The 26,332-nt window shown below is 34.8% G+C and overlaps 1 protein-coding gene across 1 annotated transcript; it reads right to left on the bottom strand.

The window, feature by feature from the left end:
* Positions 1-3,130: 3,130 nt before the first annotated feature.
* On the bottom strand, positions 3,131-20,285 carry ARL14EP (ARF like GTPase 14 effector protein). Its single transcript, XM_077114280.1, has 4 exons — positions 20,148-20,285; positions 9,229-9,721; positions 7,554-7,681; positions 3,131-6,418 (listed from the first exon to the last, which is right to left on the bottom strand). Exons 2-4 carry the CDS (start codon positions 9,652-9,654, stop codon positions 6,190-6,192), a joined length of 783 nt encoding a protein of 260 aa, XP_076970395.1. The 5' UTR covers positions 9,655-9,721; positions 20,148-20,285; the 3' UTR covers positions 3,131-6,189.
* Between the last annotated feature and the right edge of the window lie 6,047 nt (positions 20,286-26,332).

Genomic DNA, 26,332 nt, shown 5'->3' with positions numbered 1-26,332 from the left:
AAAATATTGTGATATATTTTTTCGTGTCTGACCTATTTCACTCACATGATGCCTTCAAGGTTCATCCATGCCGCAGTATGTATTAGAACTTCATTCCCTTTTACAGGTTAATAATACATTGTGTGTGTGTATATGCACACACACACAAATTGTTTATCCATTCATCCATTGATGGACACTTGTTGCTTCCACCCGTTGGCTATCATGCTGCTACGAACAGTGATGTGTATGCTTGAATCCCTGTTTTCAATTCTTCAGGGCATATATCTAGAAGCATAATTGTTGGGTCATAAGGTAGTCCATGTTTAACTTTCTAAGGGGCTGTCAAACTGTTTTCCGCAGAAGCCGCAACATTTTACATTCCCACCAACAATGTCCAAAAAGTTCCTATTTCTCTGCTCTGCATCCAGGACACTTATTTTCCATTTTTTCCCCCTCCCATAAATAGTTATCCTAGTGGGTGTGAAGTGGTATCTTATTGTGATTTTAATTTGCATTTCCCCAATAGCTAATGAGGTTGAACATCTTTTTATGTGCTTATTGGTCATCTGTATATCATCTTTGGATGAAATCTGTTCAAGTCCTTTATTTTTCAATGGGTTGTCTTCTTGTTGATTTGTACAGGTACTTTATATATTCTAGACATTAAACCCTTATCAAGTATGATTTGCAACTATTTCCTCCCATTCTGTAGGTTGTCTTTTCACTTGCTTGATAATGTCCTTTAATGTTCAAAAGTTTTTTATTTGATGAAGCCCAATTTAGCTATTTTTCTTTTGTTTCTTATGCTAGGGTAGTGATTCTTAAAGTGTGGTTTCCAGACTAGGAGCAATAGCTTTATCTGGGAACTTACTAGGAATACAAATTCTCTGGCCTCCTCTAGTCATAAATCAGAAATTCTAGGAGTGTGACCCAGCAATCTGGATTTTAACAAGCTCTCCAGATATATACTTAAGTTTTGAGAACCACTAGCCTAGAGTTAGACAAGAATACAGTAATAACACGCGAAGGAACATAATTCACACCTTTAATCGGGCAATCGTATTAGTAAGATTTTGGGTGAAAGAATTAACCCCTCTTTAAGGTATCTTCAAGTTAAGGAGTATTTGTTGCAAGGGTACATATGAAAATAGGATGGGTCTTGACTATTACAGCTTTATGGAAACTGGGTTATTTTCAAGTTACAACTGATACGTTAATCTGACTACAGCTCTCCTGACTCAGTGGCAACCCCAGTAGCTGTTGCTTCTCAAGGGTTTAGGAATAGAAACCCAGTATTCCATATGGTGCCCTAACTATCTGTCTTTTCATCTCTCCCTACACAAACTGCTGAATGCTTTCCCCTTTATCTCTAAATTTCTGAGAATCTGATTGGCTTAGCTTATCATTTGGATAGCATCTCCTTAATACTTGGCAACTCAAATAAGCGTCTGACCACGATAATGACTGGCTATACTTGGGTCAGTTCTCCCTCTGATTCCAGTAAGTTCGGGCCTGGGGAAACAAAATGCAGAATTTCACAGCAATGTTATTTAAGAATGTGGGCCATTTCCCTCAAAAGGTTTAAGAAGACACCTTTCTTGGGTTCTGGGTATGTCGAATAGCATGGGGCTTGCTATGTTAATGATGTTTAGCTGTGCCATGACTCATAAATCTATGTGTGGTCATTTGATACAAAAGGGCATCAAGGAGAAAATAAACATTTGTTCAACTCCACTTTTGGGGGATGAATTAGAAACTTCCTCACAGAACACTAAAACTCCCCCCCCCCCCTTTCCAAAGAAATTCTATACGAAAGTCTTGTAGATCAATTTAGGAATGCTTGAATCAAATTATTTTGGTAAAACAAGAATAATTTTTATTTGCATGCACCAAATTATAAGCTTTACCGAGAATTATAAGCTTTATAAGAGCCCACTTAGAGTACTGGTATTGCCACTATAAGTTACTTTATCTTATGCCACTGGATAACCAATTTAATTTTTAAAATAACTATGCTAAGCAACTACTACTCCTTGAAGCCCAAATTGTAAATCTGAGTGCCAGAACATAAGATAATAAAATGAAAATTTAATTTGGATTTACCCAATTTTTCAATGTAATTGGTTTGTTGATAACAAAGGACATTTTCAGAGCTAGGCATTTGCATTTAGAATTGTTTCAGGTCCCATTTTAAAGTACATACTCTCTAATCTTGGTTTTAGATAAGAAAAGATCTCACTTGCTCAGATAATGATTCTGCAACCCTGAGCCAATGTCTGTTTTTCACTTTATTTTGTTAAAGTAAGATGTGCCTTCACCTTAAAATGTACCTCTGAAAAGAACTGAGTTAAAAAAATAGTATCATTCAGCAATCCAATTATACCATGAATTTCACAAGCCCAAAACTCCCTTTGTCTCTTAAGACATTAGTTGATGAAGTTGGAGGTTTGGAAGATTGAGTCATTTTAGTAAATGTTTGCAAACATTTTAGTTTTTATGAATGCATTTATTTTGAAACCATAATCTGGGTAGGTTACAGGACATTTTTTGTTCATGTAGTAACACTGAAATGAAAAAGTTAAGGTTTCTAATCACAAACTTTTTTGTCACAAAGAAATCATTCCCTCATTATGGTTTCAAGAAAAAAGAAATCACAATACCATTTTAGTTGTCCACTTCATAAGGTTTAATTACTTTCAAACTGATTTATGTAGTTATAACCCAATTGAGTTTAAAAATCTGCTTTGCTTGGTAAATTTCCTTTATTATCTAGAAAACATCTAATGACCTTGATAAAATTAGTCAATCCCCACAACTATACCATTACAAATAATATACAAATTGGGCAGTTATTCTTTTTTTTTTAAACTGTTAAAATTTTTAATTTTTTTTATTGATACTTCTTACAAATAGAAAAGGAAACTACCTGGTCACTGTGTGTTGATCACTAATTTTTAAACATAATCCTTATAAAAATATTATATAATATCCACACCAAGAATTATTCTAGTGCAAATAGAATATATTATAAAATTATTTACAGAATTAACATATTCTTTCAGTTATAAATCAATAATATGAAATAACTATATACCAATATTTATTGATGTACATAGATGGGCAGCCAAATTAATTGCTAACAGCACTTTTTTTTATTTTTATTAATTAACGGAAAAAAAGAAAAAAAAGAAATTAACCCAACACTTAGAAATCATACCATTCTACATATGCAATCAGTAATTCTTAACATCATCACATAGATGCACGATCATCGTTTCTTAGTACATTTGCATCGGTTTAGAAGAACTAGCAACACAACAGAAAAAGATATAGAATGTTAATATAGAGAAAAAAAATAAAAGTAATAACAATAGTAAAAAAAAAAAAGACAAACAACCAACCAGACAGACAAAACAAAAAAAACAAAAACAAAACAAACAAACAAAAAACCTATAGCTCAGATACAGCTTCATTCAGTGTTTTAACATGATTACTTTACAATTAGGTATTATTGTGCTGTCCATTTTTGCAGTTATTCTTAATACCAAAGTTTATTAAATCTTTGGATAAAAAATAGATAAAAGCATTATTTCTCCAAGTATCTCTACTTAAAAATAAATGAAAAGAAATCCGTAAGTCCCTATGTACATCTCCGTAATTTTGCTCATACTCTTAAAAACTAAAACCTGAAATGGCTGATCCTGGGCAAGACATAGGAATGCTAAAAAGAGATGCATTCTCACTTTGAGGATATTTTTTTCAGTATCTCATTTCAGGAGGCGATTATATAATTACTAGTTATCACAGTTTACATTTGAAGTGAAGATACTAAACATAAACAGTAGCAGAGGAGTACAGTTTATTTTCCTGAAGACACCAGCAGATGTCAGTAAAAACTAAGGCAGGGACACAGGAATTTTGCACAAGGATGTTAAGCTATTTTTATCATGGTAACCCTAAAGTAAGTAGAACATTTCTAATTACCTGAGCTCAGTCCAGATAAGACAGCTCAGTTTTCTACACTGTGACTTAGCTTTTAATTACTCTTGAGGGTGGGAAGGGTGAAAGTAAAAGGCCACAATGGAATCTGATTTTACAGGGCAGCAAGAGAGACTGAACTGCTCTGATGGTTTTGTTTACAAAACCACTGACTATACTATATAACAAACCAAATCCACCTTCACATTAAAAAAAAAAAAAAAGGTTTACAGATTATTTCAAGTTACTCAGGTACTCCAGTACAGGCTCAGGGATTCTTAACTTGGAGTATTTTGAGTACATGAATACATGTATTTTTCTGAGGCGAGAGTTCCTAGCTTTCATTAACCAGGGTTCCTTGACCTCCCCAAATTTAAGAACCATGCTATAACTTGCCAAATTATTTTCTCTTTATTAATAAATCACTATTTATTTGTGTACTTGAAAATACATCTGATAAAAATTATTTGGCTGAATCCATGCCAGGAAAGCAGTTTTAGAATACTGTCAAGTTGTAAAGAGGTTGTCATAAAAGACTAGACATTATAATAATTAAAAAAATACAATAATCCAATGTATGATACACCAAAGGAAAAGTCATTTTCTTATATTTGCAAAAAAAAAAAACACAGGAAAAAAGATAACAGAGTGCTATTTACTTTATTCAAATATACATATGCATTTCTACTTTAAAACCAATGTCTGGGGTCTTATATTACTTTCTTCACTAGGCCCTGGATATTGCAGAAGGGTTCATATTATTTAACTTCTGCTTTTTTTTTTTTAGATCAACAGCATTCTAAAAAAATTTAACCACCTTGTATCATGTTTATGCAAAATAAAAATGATCTAGATTTCATTGTATTTTATATTCTGAAATTTTATATTAAAAAGCAGTAAGTATGCAGGATTATTTCCAAAACAGTTTTTAACACTCAACCACTCAACTGCATCAAAATTACTTTCCCTTAAGTCAAATCTACTTCTCAGCTACAGGCAGTCCTTGGTTTCATAGTGTGGGGCCAACAAAAAAAATGGCCATGCAAGGCAATCTTAATAATGAATGGGAATAATTATAATTATTCTATATACCTTTAAAAAATATTAAAAACTCCTATCAGTTATAAATGCAAAAGAAAATGAAAAAAAATTAGTAAAACATACTTAGTACACTGTAATTTAAAATACTACAAATATTGAGAATCAAAGTGTTTTATTCATTGAAAAAAGATTAAAATATTGCTTGCATTCTTCTTTTTATTGAATAACTTATGGTTTTGAGTGAGCATTTTCCTATACCTTGGCGAACTGTCATACTCCTGTTATGTTTAGATGACTTTCCAACATTTTATTTTTTATATTTTCAATCTTGTGAAATATTTTTGAAGTTTCCTTTAATATGCTGCCAGCACCACTTCTGGGACATATTCATCCTTTCATCACAACCACTTTCCTTGTTTATGTTGTTAAGTATGCCTTCACTAAGTTCCTCTGGCTGCTCATCTAGAGTCTCTCCAGTGACAGCAGTGTCAACATTTCCATGATCAGCTATTTATTCTCTAATTCCACTTATGTTCAATTTAAACTTCACTTTCAGTGTTATTACTTTTCATTTCTTTACTGCACTTTTATCTTTGTTGACCAATTTTCTCTTTCAATTATCCACTTTGTAAAATGTTAGATGGGTGACAAAGAGACAGTACAACTGCACATTTTGTTGCCTGTGCGTTAGCTGAATAACAGACGCAGAGTGGCCAACCACTGGCAGAATTTGAAAAATATTTTGTGACTGGTCACTGATCGTGATATGCATTTGTTATTTATGTAATGATTTGTGGACTGAAGAGCTAGCAGGAAAATCTGTACTTTGTGCAATGACTTAGAGCTAATACACTGTGGTAACTGAAATTTGAACTGTGTTGTCAGGCAATTGGTGTTATTTAATTAAATTATGGTTACCAAAATCTGTGCTTACTGGAAACATGCAAATCAAGGACTGCCTTTATTTGTTTACATTGACTCAGATGGGCTAAAGGCTGATAGCTGAGTTATAACCTACCTTAGTTTACATCAAATAATGAATTTTAAAGCACCCCAAAAACATATCGGTGCATGTCAAGGTGTTTTTCAAATCTCTGCCATTCGGCAACATGTCAGTATATCTTAGAATCACAGAATTTTAGGTGAGAGACAGGACCTTTAAAAGACTCCATGGTTTTATACCACAAATTACCCTGCATGTTTATTATGAATTATTTCTCCTCCTTCTATTTCAATTTGCTCATATAGCCATTTGCGGTCACAACGGCATTCAGCTCCACATTTGGTAGAACCACAAGCAGGACAAGCATAGAAACATCCCAAGCAGTCTTCATCAAGGCAATCACAGAGATCCATCCCACTGAAAATCAGAAGACCCTGGCTATCATAGACTTTACTTTTTGCTGGTATCACTTGTCTGTGAAAACAAACAAACAAACAGTGAATCACACCTCACAAACACAATATTTTTGAACATTTAATTGAAAATAAGGGAGGGTAAAAATTTAAAGGAAAAAAAATTTTGATTGAGGATAAGGTCCTACCAAAGTCACTCAAAACTTACTAGGTTCAAGGCTACTCTACAGTCGGTAGTAGTAAATCTTCTCCACGTGAGAAGAGGAGATCTAATTCTGAAGTGTTCAGGCAAGCAAAAAAAAAAGCCTCAATATGCCTTTTGAAGTCCATTAAAAAGTCAACTCAGTAAAGAAATGGGTTAAGAATTTTGCCCCAAGACAAGCCTATTTCTATTAAAAGTATTTTCCCTTTAAAAAAATAAGAATGATTAATTAAAAGTGGTACATTTTATTGACTATCAGCCTCTTTACTGCTCTGTGAACAGTTTTATTTTTATTACAATATACTATACTATTGGTTTTCCTAGTAAAATTAGCTAATGTGTTTCTTCCTCTTTACTGGGCTCTAGTAAATTCAGTCTAAAAATACTTAAACGACTCAGTGGAAAACCTTTACAGATGGAATAAATGGCATATGTAGAAATGCTGGCTATACTTAAATAATTCTGAATGATTATATTCTTTATCAATCTATATTTTAGAAATGCTCAATTTAAAAAGTCACATTCTAAACAATTTAGTTCTACCATTCATTCTACTGACAGTACCATAGTTGTCTTTCTATTTTGGATATGTAAAGAATAAAAAGCAACCTTGCATTTTGATAAAATTTAAATATATTTTAGCTGTCACCCACAGAACAGAAATATACCAATTAAATAATATTGTAATGCTTCATATAAAGTGAATTACTTCAATGTATGTTTCCATTATTTTAGTTTTCACACCAAAAACAGTATTTTTAGATACTGTTCACTTCATTGCTACCTTCTTAGAAACAACGTTTCAGAGCTGAAAGGGAAGCCTTAATTTCATATGGGGGAAAAAAAAACCCAGATCATTGGAAGTTCTTACTAATTCTACAAGACCCAATTTAAAATATCTACCCAGAAAATTTAACGTTTAAGAGAAAAAAAAAAAAAAAGAATACACATGTGAAGCAGCAAGTTAACATACGAAGTAAGTAACATAGCCTACCTGTCTGAACCAGCTGATGCATTTTTTGTAAGCCTTCTTTTTTCTCTTTTACCAGTTTCTGGAGCAAATTCAGTTTGCTTTCCTGGGTTTGTAAACTGTAACGACCTTAAAGCTTTAGCAGTTCTTCCCTGAACAAAGATAAACAAATTTATCAACTGAAATCTTTTTGACTTCAGGCATCAAATAAGACTAGTATTTCACTGAATATTAATTCCAGATCAACCCTTGGCCTAAAAGGAAGTCTGGAACCCACAAGAAATTTAAAAAGGTTTTAGAGTCCAAGTGCAGCAAATCTTAAAAGGCCTCTGGACAATATTCAAAGTTTAACTGTTAACTTATTAATAATACGCCATTATCTGATTTTAGTCTCTGGGTATATTAGAAGACAGGCATGGTGACTGCTCTAATGGCTGCTGCCAACAGGCAGAAAAAATGCTGCATAACCCAAATGCATATAACTGAGGCTTCTAATAATGATCCTGAGTTTTAAAGGTTCCATTATTGTATATTTTTAACAGCAGAAAAGTAATATGATTTCAAGTTTTGAAGAAATAATAAAATCTTTAAGAAAAGATTTGATAAAACAAAATTTTGGTGCTTAAGGGATTAAGTTTGTTATTTTGGGAGGAAAAAAGCTTCATGTGATACACTCCATAAAAACAATGGATAGATAAGGCAGGGAGGACATCAAAAGTGACAGTAGTAGCAAATACCTATTAGGAACTGCAGCTAATACTGGGTCCTGGAAATGTAACTCTGAAGGGTGAAAGAAAGGAAAAGCCCACATATAATTTTAAAGTGTGATTATTTTTAAATTAGATTTATTAGTATAACTAAAAAGAGAAAATTAAAAAAAAATTCCAGCAGCAAGAAATATAAAATGGCTATTTATATGTTGAGAAGTGCTCATTTGATACTCGTGTCCTTATTTTATTTATCAAGGAGGAAATCTTAAGTAGTTCTGATATGGTTAAATAATCTGTATTAGCAGACAAGTGAATGATAACATTTTCAGTGGAAGATTACACAATTTCCAAGAAAGAAAGCTACAAAATATTTGATATTTTGCAATGTAAAACCATATGCTTTTTGATCACACAGAGGTCAAAAATTAGTTTTGACCGTACCAAATAACAATTCAGAGCTAGAAACAAAGGGAACTCACCAGTATTTTCAAAACCCAAATAAGAATAGGATAATAGCAAAGGAGAAAGAAAAGCTGAAATAAGAAACAATTATTGCAAGTCACTTCCCTGATGCTCCTTTAAACTAGTAATTTTGAAGTCCTTCAGTAAAAGGGGAATATATCCTACTTTACAAGACCCTTGCTGGAAGGCATGCCCCACTGAGTTACTTTGGTATCAGAAAAGAAACTAAGCTAAATAAGTCTGGCCTTGCCAGATGTTCTAAAAAATACTGCTAACATCTGAGCTCTAGGAGCTGTAGCTTAGGACTATTGTCATTCCTTTCCCAAGACTCCTTTCTTTATCCCTCAATCTAGACCTCAAGCATATAGAAATATTGAGAATCACCACTTAAACTACTTTCACTTCCCCAACTTTATATTTACTGTATGTTAATGAATATAATAATGTAAATAATTTTCTTACAGTTTAACAAATTTTACATTGTAGAAATCTTACTGCAGAAAAAAAAAAGAGACTAATACACATACATCTGAATCAGGTTTTCTTCTCTGACGGTCTTCAGAATCAATATCCACACTTCCATTGATTATCTGTGTACATTTTGGACACAGCTTCCACCCAGGTACAAGCTGCCTTCCAAATTTTGCACTCAGGAAAGTGGCATCATCTAAGTCAATTACATGCAAATTTTTTTTGGCTAGTTTTTTGTGTATGTTAAATGGGTCACAACACGACTTCTGCAAATCTTCAAATCTATCAATGTAAATTTTTGCATGATGGAAGCAGATTGTATTATTCCCAGAAAGTGTCATTCCAGTTCTAAGTTGAAGTAAAAGCATATCATTTGATGACAATTCTTGCAAAGTCTTGAAACCTGTATGACGAGTATAATATGTTTTATGACACTCATTCGTGGTACGAAGCTGGACTCCAACTGAACAGGGATCCATCATTCTTGATTCTAGTAGATTTTCCGTCTTATTTTGCTTAGTGATCTCTAAGTAGGTTATGATGCTCACCCTAGAGAAAACATTCAAAAGATTCAGATTTGTGCTGTAAAATTTTTACCTGGGAAAGCATAAAAGCATTTGATAACTCTCAAGACCCATTTAAAAAAGCTCTTAGTGAGGAATAGAAAGCTATTTATCAAAAGCTTAAACATATTTAACCATAAAACATTAGATTTACACAACTTGTAAAGTCAGAACTATACTACAACTTGTAAAGTCAGAACTATACAATACCATACCTGTGGTTTAGTAAAGAATTTGGCCTTGCCCAAAGAGAGATCTGGCCTTGCCCTTGGCTTCTGGGAGGTGATTGATCTACGTCATATGTGGTAGAAGTGTTTTGGTTTAGGGCAAAAAAAAAAGACAATGATAATTAAACACAATACAGGATTCTGGATGGGATCACACAAGAGAGGATAAAAGCCTCAAAGGCTTTTATAAAAAAGTTGGAATACAGATTGTAAGCTTTATATTAATGGTAAATTTCTTGAATTGCACCTAAGATGGTTACAAAAGTAATAAATACTTGTTCTTAGGAAGTGTATATGGCAGTACTGAAGGTTCAAGTAGCATGATGTACACAACCTACATTCAAGTATTCAGAAAATGGATGGATGGATAAGATGGAATGATACAGGAAATGTAGCAAAATGTTAAAATTGGCAAATCTGGATATCTGGGAGGGGTAAGAATTAGTTAAAGTTTTCTGCATGGGCTTTATATTATTTTTGTAACTGTTGTGTAAGTTTTAAAGTATTTAAAAAATAAAAAGTTAAAAAGCTTAGGCCGTTTTTTAAAAAACAAAACAGGGTAATGGCTGGCCACATAACAAAGACCAATCATGTGACTTAGGGGGCTTTGAGTCACATGGAATCAGTCAACCTGAATATTGAGTTCAACCATGTGGCCAATCAACTGATTATTCACGCTTATATAATGAGTTCCCCATAAAAACTTTGGACACTGAATTCAGGAGCGCTTCCTTAGTTGGCAATACACTGTATATTGTCATACACAAATTCTGGGAGGTAATACATCAGAAGAGGACAATGAAAGCTTTGTGTTTAGAACCCTCCCAGACTGCTCTTTTGTCGTTTCCTTTGGCTGCTTTTAATCTGTATTCTTATTAAAAAAACAACAACACAAAAAATGTAATTGTGAATACAATAACTTAGTGAGTCTTTTCCGCAAATTAATGAACCTGAGGATGGTTCTGGGAATGCCTCAAACTTGAAGGTGGTGTCAGAAATGAGGATAGTCTTGTAGACTGTGCCCTCCAACTTTGCAGTCCGTCTAACTCTGAGTACCTGCTATTATTGTTTCTGTATTTAATACCATATTAAAAGGTATGAGATTGAAAAGGAAGAAGTAAGACATATTACTCAAAGAAGAAATGAATATCTACATGGGAAATATAAGAGATTTAACAGATAAACTATAAGAACTAGCAAGAATTTGAAAAGGATGCTATCAAACCAAAACCATTATAAGAGATGTAGGAATGAATCTTGAAAAAGATATAAAGACCTTTATGGAGAAAATTATCAAACTGAAAGATGAAAAATATACTCTAAACAAATATGCAGAGATATATCATAGGAACTTTTATTATGGTAAACATGTCTATTCTCCAGAAATTCATCTGTAAATACAATGTTATTCCAATCAAAATCCCAACAGGTATTCTTCTTCCTTGGATTTTAACAAGCTGTTCTATAAGAAAGAGTAAAGGTTCCCCCTCAAATCAAGATAATCTTGAAAGAAAATAAAGGAGAGTTTGCTTACTATGTATTGCTTTTACTATAAAGCTATTATAACTGAAATAGTACAGTATTGGTATAGTATAGACAGACAAGCAGCCCCATGAACAGGTAAGAGCTTGGTGTATGATAGAGGTGGTTTTATAAATGAATGGGTATTATAAATCATTGGGGAGAGGATTCAATTAAAAAAATGCTGAAATAATTAACTGGGTAACCATATGGGAAAATTAGATCTCTTCCTCACAAACAAAAGTCCATTCCAGGTGGGTTAAGGAATTAAATGCAAAAAAAAAAAAAATTTAAAAACGTTTACTAGAAGACATCTAAAAGTTTGTGACACTGGAATAGAGAAGAATTTCTCAAGCTTTCAAGAAAGTACATATCAAAGGAAAACACTGAGATATTTGACTGTATAAAAATTAAAAATTTCTGTATAACTCTTTAACTCCTGATATGTCTACAAATCAGTAAGAAAATGACCAAAAAGTTAGAAAACTTAAAAACACAAATAGGCAACAAATGCATGCAAAGATGTTCATCTCACAGTTAGCAAAAAATACAAATTAATTTCCATTTCTCACCCATAAATTTAGCAAAATTTAAAAAATCTAATAATCCAGTGCTGACTAAGGTGTGGCCAAATGTTACATATTTCTTACATATGGGTAGGAATGTAAATCGGTGCAACAGCTTTAGAGCATTTTTTGGCAATATTTCACAAAATCGAATTAGTATCTACTCTAGAACCCAGCATTTTTGGTTCTAGGTAACTATCCTAGCAGGAAAAAAATCTTCTATATGAGCACAAATTATATACAAGGATTTTTGGTGTTCACTATTTTTGATGGCAAAGTTTGAAATAATCTAATGGTAATGGAAAAGAAACTGGGTTATATATACAAGAGAATCCTAGGTGGCAGCTAAAATGAATAAACTACATGAATTATATAAACCCACATGGATAAATCTCAGAAAATAGTAAGTGAAAAAAGTTGGAAAGGGATATATAGTATATTATCTATGTAAAAACTTTAAACACAAAAAATAGTACCTATTTGTTTATAGATGAAAACATGAATACACATAAAATATGCGTAACAATAATAAACACCAATTTCTGGATTTTGATACTTCCGGGAAGGGAGAAACTTTTTGCTTTAAACAGATGTACAGAAAATGGGGCCTGATGGTATGTATACAAGTGTCTCATTTTTTCTGTACATTCTATTAGAAATTTTCCATAATTAAATATTTTTGAAAGCAAATTTAAAAACTAAGTTGAATTCTTTAAAAAGACTCAAGTTACTAGTAAACAATTGCTATTGAAAATAGATGTGAACTACTGAAGTCTGGATAATGGAGGACATTGTGGAATCACAATTTTGGAAGTGTTTTTGAGCTTGTTTCATTTAATAAAAACTGATTTAAAATCTTAATTTTTTTTGATGTTATTTCCTGAAAGAAATTATAACCTGTAAAATCATACGAAAAGATGCTAGCCTTATGTAACAAAAAATGAATACATTATATCCCTGTTTTAAGTTAAAATGTTAAATTTAAAGTTTAAAAAAATACAATTTATAGTTTTAAAATGTTACTGTACATGTTAAAATTTTAAAGCTAGTTAAAACAGAATATTTTTTATCTTCTTGTATTTTCTATGTTAACTAACTTTAAAAATTTACTAAATAGAGATCCCAATCACATCAGATATACTATCAGATAGCAGATAGTATGCTGCTATCATAATAGTTAGATTTTTTAAAACAGATAATTGGGTTAAGCTAAATTAAGGAGTGGAAAATAAGAGGAAGCCAGAACTAAGGTTAAGAAAAAAACAAACCAAAAAACTAACATGTTGTAATGTATTTAGCAGATATGGGGTACAAATCTGGCTCTGACCTGTCTATGCAAAGAAGGAAAGTTGACTAAGTATATATACAGGAATATATTATGGAAACTGCTTGTGTTTACTTGTTAAATGCCACAGATTGTTTATATTTGCAAATAACAAACACCAATTGGTAATTCAAAGGACCTGAGCTATACTGACTACATTTAATAAGTAAAAATAAATATATTTCAAATGAGAGGTCAGGTGGCCATGTGCCTTCCCAGCTGACAGAGAAATCCTGAATGTCACTGGCTTTTTCTTGAGTCAAGGCATCTTCCTATGGATGCCTTATTTTTATTGCTTTAGAACTGTAAACTTGTAATTTAATAAATTCCCTTTATAAAAGTCAACCCATTTCTAGGTGGTGTGACATTGGCTCAGTGGCAGAATTTTCGCCTGCCATGCTGGAGACCTGGGTTCAATTTCTGGTACCTGCCCATGCAGGGTGTGGGGGGTGAGAGCAGGGAATATATAGTTAAAAGCCAACCCATTTCTGGTATATTGCATTCCGGCAGCATTTAGCAAATTATAACCTAACCTTAAACCAATGATGAACTTAGAGTCTCAGTTAGAGCATACAGCTAATATTTTTCTCAAGTTAATCATGACACAATCAGTCTTTGAAAAAATCCTTTTCTATTAAACAGTAGTTTTTAACCATTTTGAGTTCTCTGCAGGTTTTTGAATACAGAGGTGGAACTCTTGCAGGGATTAAACTGCCTGCCCTATGGTATTATTTTTCTAAGTAGTCATTACTCAGGTGTCACTGTAGGGTAGAACATTTACAATAAGAGTTGCCATATAAAATAAGGATACCCAATTAGGTTTGAATTAATAGTTTTTATTTTAATGAAGTCCCAAATATTGTTAAAAGTAATTTATTATTTATCTGAAATTCAAATTTAACTGGCATCTTATATTTTTAGTTGCTAAATCTGGCAACCTGTTACTATGCATATTCTGTATCTTTTGTGTCAGCTTCTCATTATGGTTTACCTTTCTTTTGTTGCTAACTGAAAGCTGAACTCTCTATTAACAAATTACAGGATCTGCTCAGTTTAAAATTTTTAAATGTCCTATCTGATAGAAGACAAGTAATTAATTGTTAGCTGCAGTAAAAAAAATTTTTTTACACATTGTTTAAAACTCAGTGGCATATCTGTACCATTGAATTGAGTAAATTATCATGGTAAAAGTGCATACACCTGTGAGTAGTAAAGACTCTAATCTTGCCCAAAGAGAGTTCTGACACTTGCTCTCAGTTCCTGGGAGGTAATTTCTAAACCCCCGGAATGTCCTGCCTGATCTTTATTTACCTGGGGCCTTGGCTCATGACAGATCAACTAATAATGTGGTTAATGACAGGGGCTTTGGGTCACACATTATCAGCTCGACCTCCAGAGGGGTTGGAGACTGAAGTCAGATATGTGGATGGCCAACCATACATAGATGACTGAGCACCATCAAAAACTCTGGACACCAGGGCTCAGGTAGGTTTCCCTGGGTGGCAATACTCCATGCGTATTAACATACACTGTTATCAGGAGTTAATGTTCATGATTCCGTTAGGAGAGGACAACTGGAGGATCTACTTTTATAATTCTCCTGAACTCTGCCTCACCCATCTCTTCCTTTGGCTTATTTTGATCTGTATCATCTCACTGTAACAAATCATAACCATGAAAACAACAGAGTTCAGTGAATTCTCTGGGTCCTTTTGGAGAATTATTGAATCTGAGCACAGTCTTGAGGCCCCCAAATTCTAGATCTGGTGTCAAAAATAAGGATGGAGTTGTGCACTATTTCCCTAACTTTACATCCTTTTTCGAGGCAATATAATGCTTCCAATCTACTGTTAGGTAGTTTGCTCATATACTATCAAAGAAAAGTCTAGCTAGCTCAAGTAGCACAAAATTTCAGGCAGTGATCTTAAGTGGTCACTGTGTGCAGTCTAAAAATTATACCTTCTAGTTGTGCCTACTTTGCTACATTTCTCAATGTCCTCCTCCCAGCATCTTTGTCCTCCTCTCCCCCTAAGCTAAAGTTCTGCTGTAGAGCTTTTCAGACTTGTTCCTAGCAATTGCTCAGTTTTGTCTGTGTTCTGGCAGTGAGACCCAAAATTAATATTTATTTTATTTTCTTTAAGTGATAGTACAGCAGATCCCATTGTTTCATTCACCTGCAGTATGATATTATGTTCTTTCATAATGGTTATCTATCTACCCCTTCCTTAATTTCATTCCTATTTACGGTCCACTGGCATCAGCTGGGAACTTATTAGAAATGCAGAATGTCAGGGCCAGCCCAAGACCCACTGAATCATAATCCACAACAGAAAAATAATTCCACAGGTGATATGTAAGCACATTACAGTTTGAGATGTACTACTTCAATCAATCCAATTAAACATTTACCAAGCATCTTCTATATTTTATAGAGCATATCAAAAGAGAATAGAAAAACACACACACACAGAGATATACTTGCCTTCCAGGAAGTCTGACATGGTGAGGACTGCGGGGTGGGGGTGGGGTGGTGTAAATTTGGAAAAATAGATACAGAAAAAATATCTGCTTCAGTGGAAAACTGCATTGTTGAGAGGACATCCTTCCAAGATATCAAACTTTGATTAAATGGAGTCTCTGTGTCTTTCACTGCCTTTGAGTTATTTTACAACTCTGTAGGGGTATAGATAACTGACAGCAATGTGTAATAATTCTGTCCAGTGGAGGTTTACTCAACTTCCATTTCCAACAGTGGAAGATGTCAGTTTTGCAAATTCCTTTCAATATTCTTAATCTCTTAAATGTTTCTGTTCTTCTGACTGTCATTTGAACTGTTATAACTTCTTACCAGTTCCTTCATTATTAATAAGTTAAACAAAACTCTGAAAAATTACCTTTTAACATAGGAAAAGATTAGTTCGCAAATCATTTTTAACCAGCAAAAAATACCTAGTTTTTTTTGTGTGGAAGGATTAAAAAATCTTGCTTCTTACAAGCAATTGAGCACCAACAAATTTGTTCACTTAGCGCTCATTAATTTGGATTTTTTCCCCTTCAGCAAGAAATATTTCAACATGGGCGCAAAAGGTTTTCAAGCACTTTCAAAGCTACAACTATGCTGTGGGATCTACAAATAACAACACTTATTTAATATCTGAACTAGGCCTTCTAGTACAGATGTTTGGATGAATTGTATTTGTATTCTTAATTATTTTCAATTTCAAATAGCAAAAATACATTTCTTTTAAAAAAATCCTACATTTCAAACTTTTTCCTGCCTTAGCCAGAATTCCTAACACTATACTGTAGTATCTAAACATAATGTTTTGCAATACTAAGATTAACATTTAATACTTTCATAGCACCACCAGAAGAGTCAAGAGGGAATGAAATAAATGTAGAAAGAATTTATTAGATCTCTCTTCTAGTTTAGATGGTAAACACAAGTATTTTGTCCCCCTATAACTTGAACATTGCTAGTTCAGGGAATCATTCACTCTTATTTTACATCTTTAGTTTCAAATGAGCTAAAATTTTTTTTAATTAGAACAGTTGTAAGTTTACAGAAAAATCATGTAGAAAGAATACAGTGCCCATAAACACCCCCAACAGTTTTCTGTTAACATTTTGCATTAGTGTGGTACCCTTGTTACAATTTATGAAGTATTTTTATTATAATTTTTTCATTAACTATAGTATATAGTTTAAATTAGGGTTCACTCTGAGCTGTACAGTTCTATTCTAGTAACATATATATAACTTAAAATTAACCATTTTGGCCACTTTCAAGTATAAAACTCAGTGGTGTCAAATATAGTCATAATACACCATTACCATCATTAATTACCAAAATTTTCCATTACTCCAAACAGAAACTCTGTGCTAAGTGAGCATTAACTTTCCATTCCCCACCCACCCCTGGCAACCGGTAACCTATACTCTAAGTTTTGACTCTAAAAATTTCCACATTATAATAGTGGCATTTTTCACAATTGCCAAAAGATGAAAGCAACACAAATATCCATCAGTGGAAGACCGGATACAAAATGTGGGATATACATATACTGAAATATTATTCTGCAGTAAAAAGGAATGAAGTTCTAATACATGCTACAACATGGATGAACCTTGAAGAGATGATGTTGTGCAATCTCACTCATATGAAATATTTAGAATATTCAAATCTAAAGTCAGAATCTAGAACAAAGGTCAAATTAATTTTTGGGCATTATCTCTTAATACCCATTACCAGCCTAAAAGGTAGGTAGGTTAGATACTGATGGATGAAGCTGAAAGAACTCATACAAGGCCATGATGCTAGCTAGCCTTCCTAATGACTAAAGTCTAGGGCACTAACTGCACAGTGTTCTTACAGTCAAAACTCCACATGCTGTCAAAGCAGAACACCACAACCAACCACAGAGGAAAGCAGGGACTGATGAAGGAACTCATTTTTAATTCCCAGAATCTGTAAGAGTGATGCAACAGTTTATACTGCAATACGATGATTGCCCTTAACACAGCTTTTTTACTTCACCAGCCTTCCAATTAGCAGGAAAAGCAGCATTAAAGGAACTTTAACCAAACAAAAAAGATATTTACTGAATTTTTAGGTCAACTGATAAAAGATTCTTTTCCTCTCAGGACCCCGTATTTTTTTCCTCTATAGGATCTTCTAAATTATAAAGCATTTCCTCACATTATCTGTCATTTATTGAAAATAAGACAATTCCATTCACTCACCACCCAGAGCTGGACTATTAGATATGGGCGTAGACATGTATGAAGGCATGCCTCATGGCAACTGTTAACATTTTTATCCTCATTACCTTCAAATACTAATTGCCTACACTCCAGGTGAACTGACACTACAGAAATATTAAAGGGCCAAGATGACATGATCTCAATCCTCAAGAAAACCCAGCCCCAGTAAGAAAGGTTAAAAGAGTTTAAAACAAAAATACAATCCATAATACCATTTATAAGACTTGGTTAGAGTGCCAACAGTTAGCAATTACCAGGTACAGCAGTAAGCACAAACATCATCTCAATCTTCGCAGTCACCTGGAGGTTATGAAGATTTACAGATGAAGAAACTGAAATTTAGAGTTGTAGTTACTGAGCCTAGCACAGTGCCCTGCATAATACACTCAATTATTAGCTGAATGAATGAATGAATAAGAATAGTAACAACCCCACCTAATTTTACTTTATGTGAATAATTAAAAGGATGTTATCTCTCTTGATTAGACTTTAATGGTTGACTCTAGCGTCACCCAACACACTCTCCTTAGAATAGAATGCATTGTCCAGTGTACTTTCAGGTCAGTTTTGGAACAATTTAGCAAACTTTTCAGGTTTCCAAGACCTAGTTGCATTTGTCCCTACTTCTCTGGTCTTTAACCTTAAAGGCCAAAGAGAGCAGAGGGGGATTTCAACAACTGAGGTAGGTTCTGGACCAAGAGGAAACACCCTTATTCTGGATGGAGACAAAATTTCCAAACAATATAAAATGCTATGGATGCTGGATAAGTGATTTCAGGGTCACTTCAGGGTCAAAGTATACTACCTGCAAAGTCTTTTTTACAGTTTATGGCTTTATAGTCTTTATTTTCCTTGGTGTCCTTGTTTCTTTCTGTGCCAAGCAATGCTAACTTACTTAAGACTAACATTTTTCAACGAGCGTCATTTTTCACACCTATTTCGTGACACCTTATGCAAAAACTATTGTTTATAGGCTCTCCTTCCTAAGTGTTTGTACAACTTCCAGTGTATTGAAAATTTTCCTTATTAACCTCTCAGCTGCTGGAAGGCAAGTGCTCTATGGTATTATTTTATGTCACTCTGCAAGTAACTCCAGGGATACTTTCCTTTTCATTCATCGCATCTTTGTTACTTGCTAGTATTCACCAGGGACTTCATTTTGCACAGCACTTGTCACATCCTCGTTACATATTAGTCTTTTCCTATAAGCTCTGCGAGAGCACGGAGAAGCATCACCTGTGTCTTGTCCCTTTCACAACGGTAGTTTCTCTAACTAGCCCAACAATGGCATTTAAGACTCAAACATAATAAACTGCATGTTCAGAAACTGCCAGACATAATTTCACACCAGGGAGGCTGAGTCTTCCAAAACCACTGTGAGTAGGCCCCCAGGACCCTGCATTATTCCCGCCTCAACCCTGCAGTGGTCGCATGTATTACAGCCCCTGGTTCACAGGGTAATTCAAAATGATTCGAGTCCCTAGATAGGTCCCGTCCAACGAGCACCTACTGTACAGGTTCATGGCACCGGGTTGGAAAAATGAACACTACTCGAACTCCTGCCTCAACCACACAAAGCTAGGACTGGGAGAATTTTGCACAAAAATAAGTAAATAAATAAATAGAAAGGAAAGATATGTGAGAGAAACACGATGTAAACGGAGCTGTAGGCAACTGTTTTCACTAAGTGGTACAAGCCTAAGTCAGAGCTTTACCGGATTCGCGCCTCCTAAGACAGGCAACTACCGCGGTGACGACAGAGGAGGCATAAGCCTTTACACACCCGGCCAAACGCGGACAGTGGAGCGGGAGGAGGGCAGGGGCACAGGTAGAGAAGGTGGCAGGAGGCCGCCAGCAGCTGAAAAGCTCCGTTACGTGTCCGGGCCTCCTCCAACCTCCCCTCAAGGTGCTCCAGGACGCCGCTCGGACTCCCTCCCCACCCTGGGGTCCGTCTCCACACCCCTACGCCTTCATTTCCGCCACCTCCCCAGCACCCCGGTCCCCCTCCACCTTAGCTTTAGCTCCTCTTCGCCCTAGCTCAGGCGGGCCCTGCGTCCACACCGGCTGGACTTCGCGGACCACTTCTCAGTTGCTCCCCGCGCTACCACCGAGAGGACGGCGAGGCCGGGCTAGAGAGGCTCACGTTACCACAAAGAGAGGCCTGTGGGACGCCTAGAGCGGAACCGAAATTGGCCTTACACGCGAGCAAGGAGGGCGGGGTGGCGTGAATCGGCAAATGATTCAAGGTGAGGTAATAGTTGCTTCGAACACTGAGTCGGCTTTCCCCATATTTCTCAGAGGTTAGGGGTTTGGGAGGTCCCTGAAGGCCATCTCTTACAAGATGCAAGCTCCGCTAACTTTGATTGTCTTTGCAAATCTCTAAATGTGTGCGTGACCCGGTCTTTGCAGCCCCAGCTCCCTAATTCCTAACCCTTGAATGACAGTGAAATGAGTTAAAAGGCCTACCACAGCAGCAGACCCTTTAAGGTTTCACACGTTTATTTCTTTCATTCAAGAGAAATATATTCTAAATTGCATCTCTTTTAGGTTAAACTATAAAAACGCTTTCTTTATTACTATGAGTAAAATACAGGCTTCAGGAAGAGGACTAAATTTCTTAAGGAAAGAAACAGTATCTTTCATTTAAACCTACTTCTGGTACGGAGTAGGCACGCGATAATTAAAAAAAATTTAATTAGAGAAGCTTTTAGGTTACAGAAAAATCATGTAAAAAACACAGCGTCGTCATATATCCCCCTGCTGTTAACACTTGGAATTAGTGCGTTAAAATGGAAAGAATATCAAAATTGTGCTATTTATAGATTGTATAATGATAACAGCTTTCTCAGTGTGACTGTGATTGTGAAAACCTTGTGTCTGATGCTCCTTTAATCTACGGTATGGGCAGATGAGTAAAAAATATGAATAAGAAATAAACAATAGGGGGAACAAAAAATTGTACTATTTATAGTCCGTAGTTCACATAAGGGTGTATTTAATTTTCCGCCTGTTTATTACTCTTATTAACACCTTGCATTAGTGTGGTGCATTTGCTATAATTCATGAAATATGTTTTTATAATTCTGTTAAAGCTAGTCCATCATTTATACCAGGGTTCACTGTGTTGTACAGTCCAATGTTTTATCTTTTAATTTTTATTCTAGTAACATATATATGACCTAAAACTTACCCTTTTAACTATAATCACATACATAATTCACTGTTGCTAATTACACTCCCAATGTGCTATCATCACCATCTGTTTCCAAAACTTTACAACTAACCCAAATAGAAATGCTGTACCATTTAAGCATTAACTCCCCATTCACTAACCCCAACACAGACCCTGGTAACATATATTCCAGTTTCTAACTCTGTGAGTTCGCTTATTCTAATTATTTCATAGCAGTGAGGTCATGTAATATTTGCCCTTTTGTCAAATAATTAAACCCTTATTGGATATGTGGTTTCCAAATATTTTATCCCATTGAGTAGGTTGTATTTTCATTTTAATGACAAAGTTCTTTGACACACATGAGTTTTAAATTTTGATAATGTCCCATTTATCTATTTTTCCTTTTGTTGCTTGTGCTTTGGCTGTAAAGTCTAAGAAACCATTGCCTAATACAGAATCCTGAAGATGCTTCCCTGCATTTTCTTCTGGGAGTTTTACATTCCTGATTTTTATATTTAGGTGTTTGATCCATTTTGAGTTCACCTTTGTATATTGTGAGAGATAGGGATCCTCCTTCATTCTTTTGCTAGTGAAGATCCCATTCTCCCAGCACCATTTGTAAAAGAGTCTAATTCTTTCCCAATTGAGTGGACTGGCAGCCTTGTCAAAAATCAGTTGACTGTAGATGGGAGGGTTTTTTTCTGAACTCTCAACTTGATTCAATTGGAATATATATTTTCCTTGTGCCAGTACCATGCTGTTTTGACCATTGCCACTTTGTAATAAGCTTTAAAGTCAGGAAGTGTGAACCCTCCAACTTAATTCTACTTTTTAAAGATGTGTTTGGCTATTCGAGGCCCCTTATCCTTCCAGATAAATTTGATGCTGGGCTTTTCCATTTCTGCTAATTTCTGTTGGAATTTTGATTGGGATTGTGTTGAATCTGTAAGTGATTCTGGGTAGAATTGACATCTTAATATTTAGGCTTCCAACCCATAAGTGGGGAATGTCCTTTCGTTTATCTAGATCTTCTTTGATTCCTTATAGCAAAGCTTTGTAGTTTTCTGTGTATAAATTCTTTATGTCCTTGGTTAAATTTATTCCTGAGTATGTGATTATTTTAGTTGTTACTGAAAATGGAATTTCTTTCTTGAGTTCCTCCTCAGATTGTTCATTACTAGTATGTAGAAACACTACTGATTTTCAATGATTTGGTACCGTGCCACTTTGCTGAATGCATTTGTTAGATCTAGTAGGTTTGATGTAGAGTTCTTAGTGTTTTCTGTATATAAGATCTTGCCATCTGCAAATAGTAAACATTTTACTTCTTCCTTTCTAATATGGATGATTTTATTTCTTTTTCTTGTCTAACTGCTCTGGCTAGAAATTCTAGTACAAGTTGAATATTAGTGGTGACAGTGAACATCCTTGTCTTGTTCCAGATCTTAGCAGGGAAAGCTTGCAGTCTTTCACCATGTGAGAAAGATGTTAACTGAAGGTTTTTCATATATGCCCTTTCCTCATGTTGAAGAAGTTTCCTTCTATTCCTTTTTTTTCTATGTGTTTTTTATCAAGAAAGGATGCTCTATTTCATCAAATGCCTTTTCTGAATCAGTTGAGATGATCATGTGTTTTTTTCCCCTTCATTTTGTGGTATATTACCTTAATTGCTTTTAATATCTGGGATAAAATTCACTTGATCATAGTATACAATTCTTTTAATGTGCTGTTGGATTTGAACTGCCAGTATTTTGTTGAGGATTTTTGTATCTATATTCATAAAAGTAATTCATCTCTAGAATTCTTTTCTTGGAGTATCTTTATATGGTTTTGATGTGAAGGTGTAGAAAGAATTTGGGTAGTGTTCCCTCCCTCAGTTTTTTTGCAAGAGTTTGAACAGAATTGGAAATTAATTTTTCTTGGAATGATTGGCAGAATTCACCTATGAAGCCACTTGGTCCTGGGCTTTTCTCTGTTCTGAAGTTTTTAATGACTGACTAAATCGTTTACTTGTAACTGGTCTCTTGGGAACTTCTATTTGTTCTACAGTCACTGTAGGTTGTTTGTTTCTGAGAAGTTGTCCATTTCATGTAGGTTGTCTAATTTGTTGGCATATAGTTGTTCATAGTATCCTCTTTGATCCTTTTTATTTCTGTAGGTTCAGTAGTAATGTTCACTCTCTCCTATCTAATTTTATTTATGTGTTCTCTCCCTTTCTCTTTTCAGTCCAGCTAAGAGTTTGCCAATTTTATTGAACTTTTCAAAGATCCAAGTTTTTAATTTGTTAATAGTCTCTATTTTTTTTTTTATTCTCAATTTCATTTGTTTCTTCTGTAATATTTGTCATTTCTTTCCTTCTGCTTGCTTTGGGTTTAGTTTTTTCTAGTTCCTCCAGGTGTGCACTTAGGTTTGGTTTTAACTCTTTCTTCTTTTTAAATGTTAGCATATAAGGCTGTAAATTTCTCTGTCAGCACTGCCTTTCTTGCATCCCATAAATTTTGATATGTTGTGCTGTTGTTTTCGTTTGTCTCAAAATATTTACTGATTTTCCTTGTAATTTCTTCAACCCACTGATAGTTTAAAAGTGTTTTATTTAACTTCCATGTATTTGTGGATTTTCCATTTTTCTGCCTGTTGTTGATTTTGAGCTTCATTCTAGTATTGTCAGAGAAGATGCTCTATGTGATTTCGATTTTAAAACCAGAACTGAGAGAGGTACCAGCAGACGTCGCCATGTGCCTTCCCATGTGACAGAGGAGCCCTGATGCCAGCAGCCAGCCTTTCCTCAGAGAAAATATCTTCCTCTTTATGCCTTAATTTGGACATTTTCATGGCTTAGAACTGTAAATTTGTAACCTAATAAAACCTTATTGAAAAAGCCAGCCCATTTCTGGTACATTGCTTTCTGGCAGCTTTAACAAACTGAAACATGGGATCTGTCCTTTTATTTCTGATTCTGAGGGAAGACTTTTCCAGGGGATGTCTTATGTTGCCATGCTGGTGATGTCTTCATGCATTAATTTTTTTTCTTCTTTTTCTTTTTTCTTTTCATTATAGTATATTCATTATCATGATCATTTTTAGAACATTCATATCGACCAGAAAAAGGAATAAAAGGACAAAAGGAAAAACCATATATCCCATACCCCTTACCCTTACTCTCACGGACCACTAGTATTATAATCTATCCAACTTTTCGCTATTATCCCCCCTATTATTTATTTATTTTTGGCCTTATATTTTTGCTCATTTATTCATACCCAGGATAAAGGGAGCATCAGAGACATTGTTTTCACAATCACATGGCCAGATTATAAGAGCTCTATAGTTATACAGTCTTCTTCAAGAATCAAGTCTATTGGAATATCGTTCAACAGTTCCAGGTGCTTCCCCAATCACCATAAACTAAACTTATGCATTATATCTATATAATGCATAAGAATAACCTCCAGGACAACTTCTCGATTCTCTTTGAAATCTCTCAGCCACTTGAAGCTTTATTTTGATAATTTCTCTCTTCCCCCTTTTGGTTAAGAAGTCTTTCTTAATCCCATGAATGTGCATTCATTTTTGAAGTGGATTTTATTTATCTGGAGTCACTGAAAGGTGGAGGTCACTTAGACTGAAAGTCTATGGTTCTCAGCCTTTAACCATTTTGAGATGGTGGAAGAAGAAATAAAAATGAACTATTGTTTTAATCAGCAAGTGAAAAATGTGAGATAGGCAAATAAGACAATGTCCACACAGGCCCAAGCAGACAGACCACATGGAGATGCCTGGCGAGGCCCCAGCTGTTCCTATGTTGATTGATAGAGACTAATAAGTGCTCATTTCAAGGTCTTCTACTCTGGCTGATGGGAACACAAACTATTCCCAGCCTTGTATAACCATCAGAAATTGTTGAGCCTACTACATTTTGAAGGTTCTTTCCCCATCCTCCTGAGTTTCATTTTTCCTTATACAGATCAGTAGACAGTCAAAAGCACAAGGGAACACATCTGCAGATTTCCAGGAGTCTCTGCTGCTTTCTCCTCTCAGACACCCATGAGCCCCTTGCCTCACTGAATTTCCATTTTCTGACTCCTCCATTTGGTGAAACTACTTGTCTCATTGGGCTCTCCCTCCCTGTTCTGTGCTCTGGATATTGCCTCCAAGAAGTAAACTTTGATCATTGTATAGCTTACCTCATTTGTTTACTTTCTCTCAGAGATCACAATCCAGCATTGCCTATTGTCCAATGTCTAAAACCACGTTTCATATATTATGCCCAATTCCAGCTGTTTCCAGTGGGAGGACAATTTTGCAGAAGCAGAAGTCCAAATGTAATTGTTAAAAACTGAATCTCAAAATCCATTCTCAAAGGTCCAAAAAAAAAGAAAAAAAAAAAGATCAAACCCTCATACTAAACAGATAAAGTTTCTTGAACATGTTCTCTATGTTGGCTGTTATCATCTCTAACTCCGTATTCCCTAACTTGGTATATGCTGGCTTCTACCCTCATCAATTCATTGAAAGCTCTTATATCGCCCTCTGTGACCACTTATTACTATAGCTTGATGAATACATTTTAGTTCTTTTCTTACATGACCTTCTGTAGCTGTGCTGTCTAATATTGTCTTTTTCATAGCTCAGGGCTACCAGTGTTTTTGTTCCAGCAACAAGGTTAAAGCTAATTTTCCTTTTATGACTTAGCTTAAAGTCATACAGTGTCGCTTCTGCTGCGTTGTTTTAGTTATGAATGAGTCACTAAGCTTGGTCCAGATTCAAGGGGAGGGAACATAGTCACCACCTCTTGATGGGAGAAGTTTGTGGACATGTTTTAAAATACTACAGTGCTTACTTTATGCATAAAATAGCATGGTCTGATATCAGAGATAGTAATTACCATAATTTCAAAGGAGTGATGAGTATAAATGATATTTGAGGTATCTTTATCAACTTAATATGATGTAAAAAACCTGTGATTTCTGTTGATTATCAAGTTATTAGCTTTTAGTACCACAGCAGTACTAATGGCCAT

Source organism: Tamandua tetradactyla, chromosome 8 (genome assembly GCF_023851605.1).
Source record: "Tamandua tetradactyla isolate mTamTet1 chromosome 8, mTamTet1.pri, whole genome shotgun sequence".
Classification (NCBI taxonomy): Eukaryota; Metazoa; Chordata; class Mammalia; order Pilosa; family Myrmecophagidae; genus Tamandua; species Tamandua tetradactyla.
Note: the sequence above shows the minus strand (reverse complement) of the source record. Positions and strands in the feature narration are given on the sequence as shown.

Coding starts and splice junctions, on each gene's coding strand:
- ARL14EP (XM_077114280.1), bottom strand. CDS start 9,654: ATGATGGATCCCTGTTCAGTTGGAGTCCAGCTTCGTACCACGAATGAG. Junction 7,682..9,228: donor GAAGAAAACCTGATTCAGAT/GTATGTGTATTA, acceptor ATCTTTGTTCAG/GGAAGAACTGCTAAAGCTTT. Junction 6,419..7,553: donor GCATCAGCTGGTTCAGACAG/GTAGGCTATGTT, acceptor TTGTTTTCACAG/ACAAGTGATACCAGCAAAAA.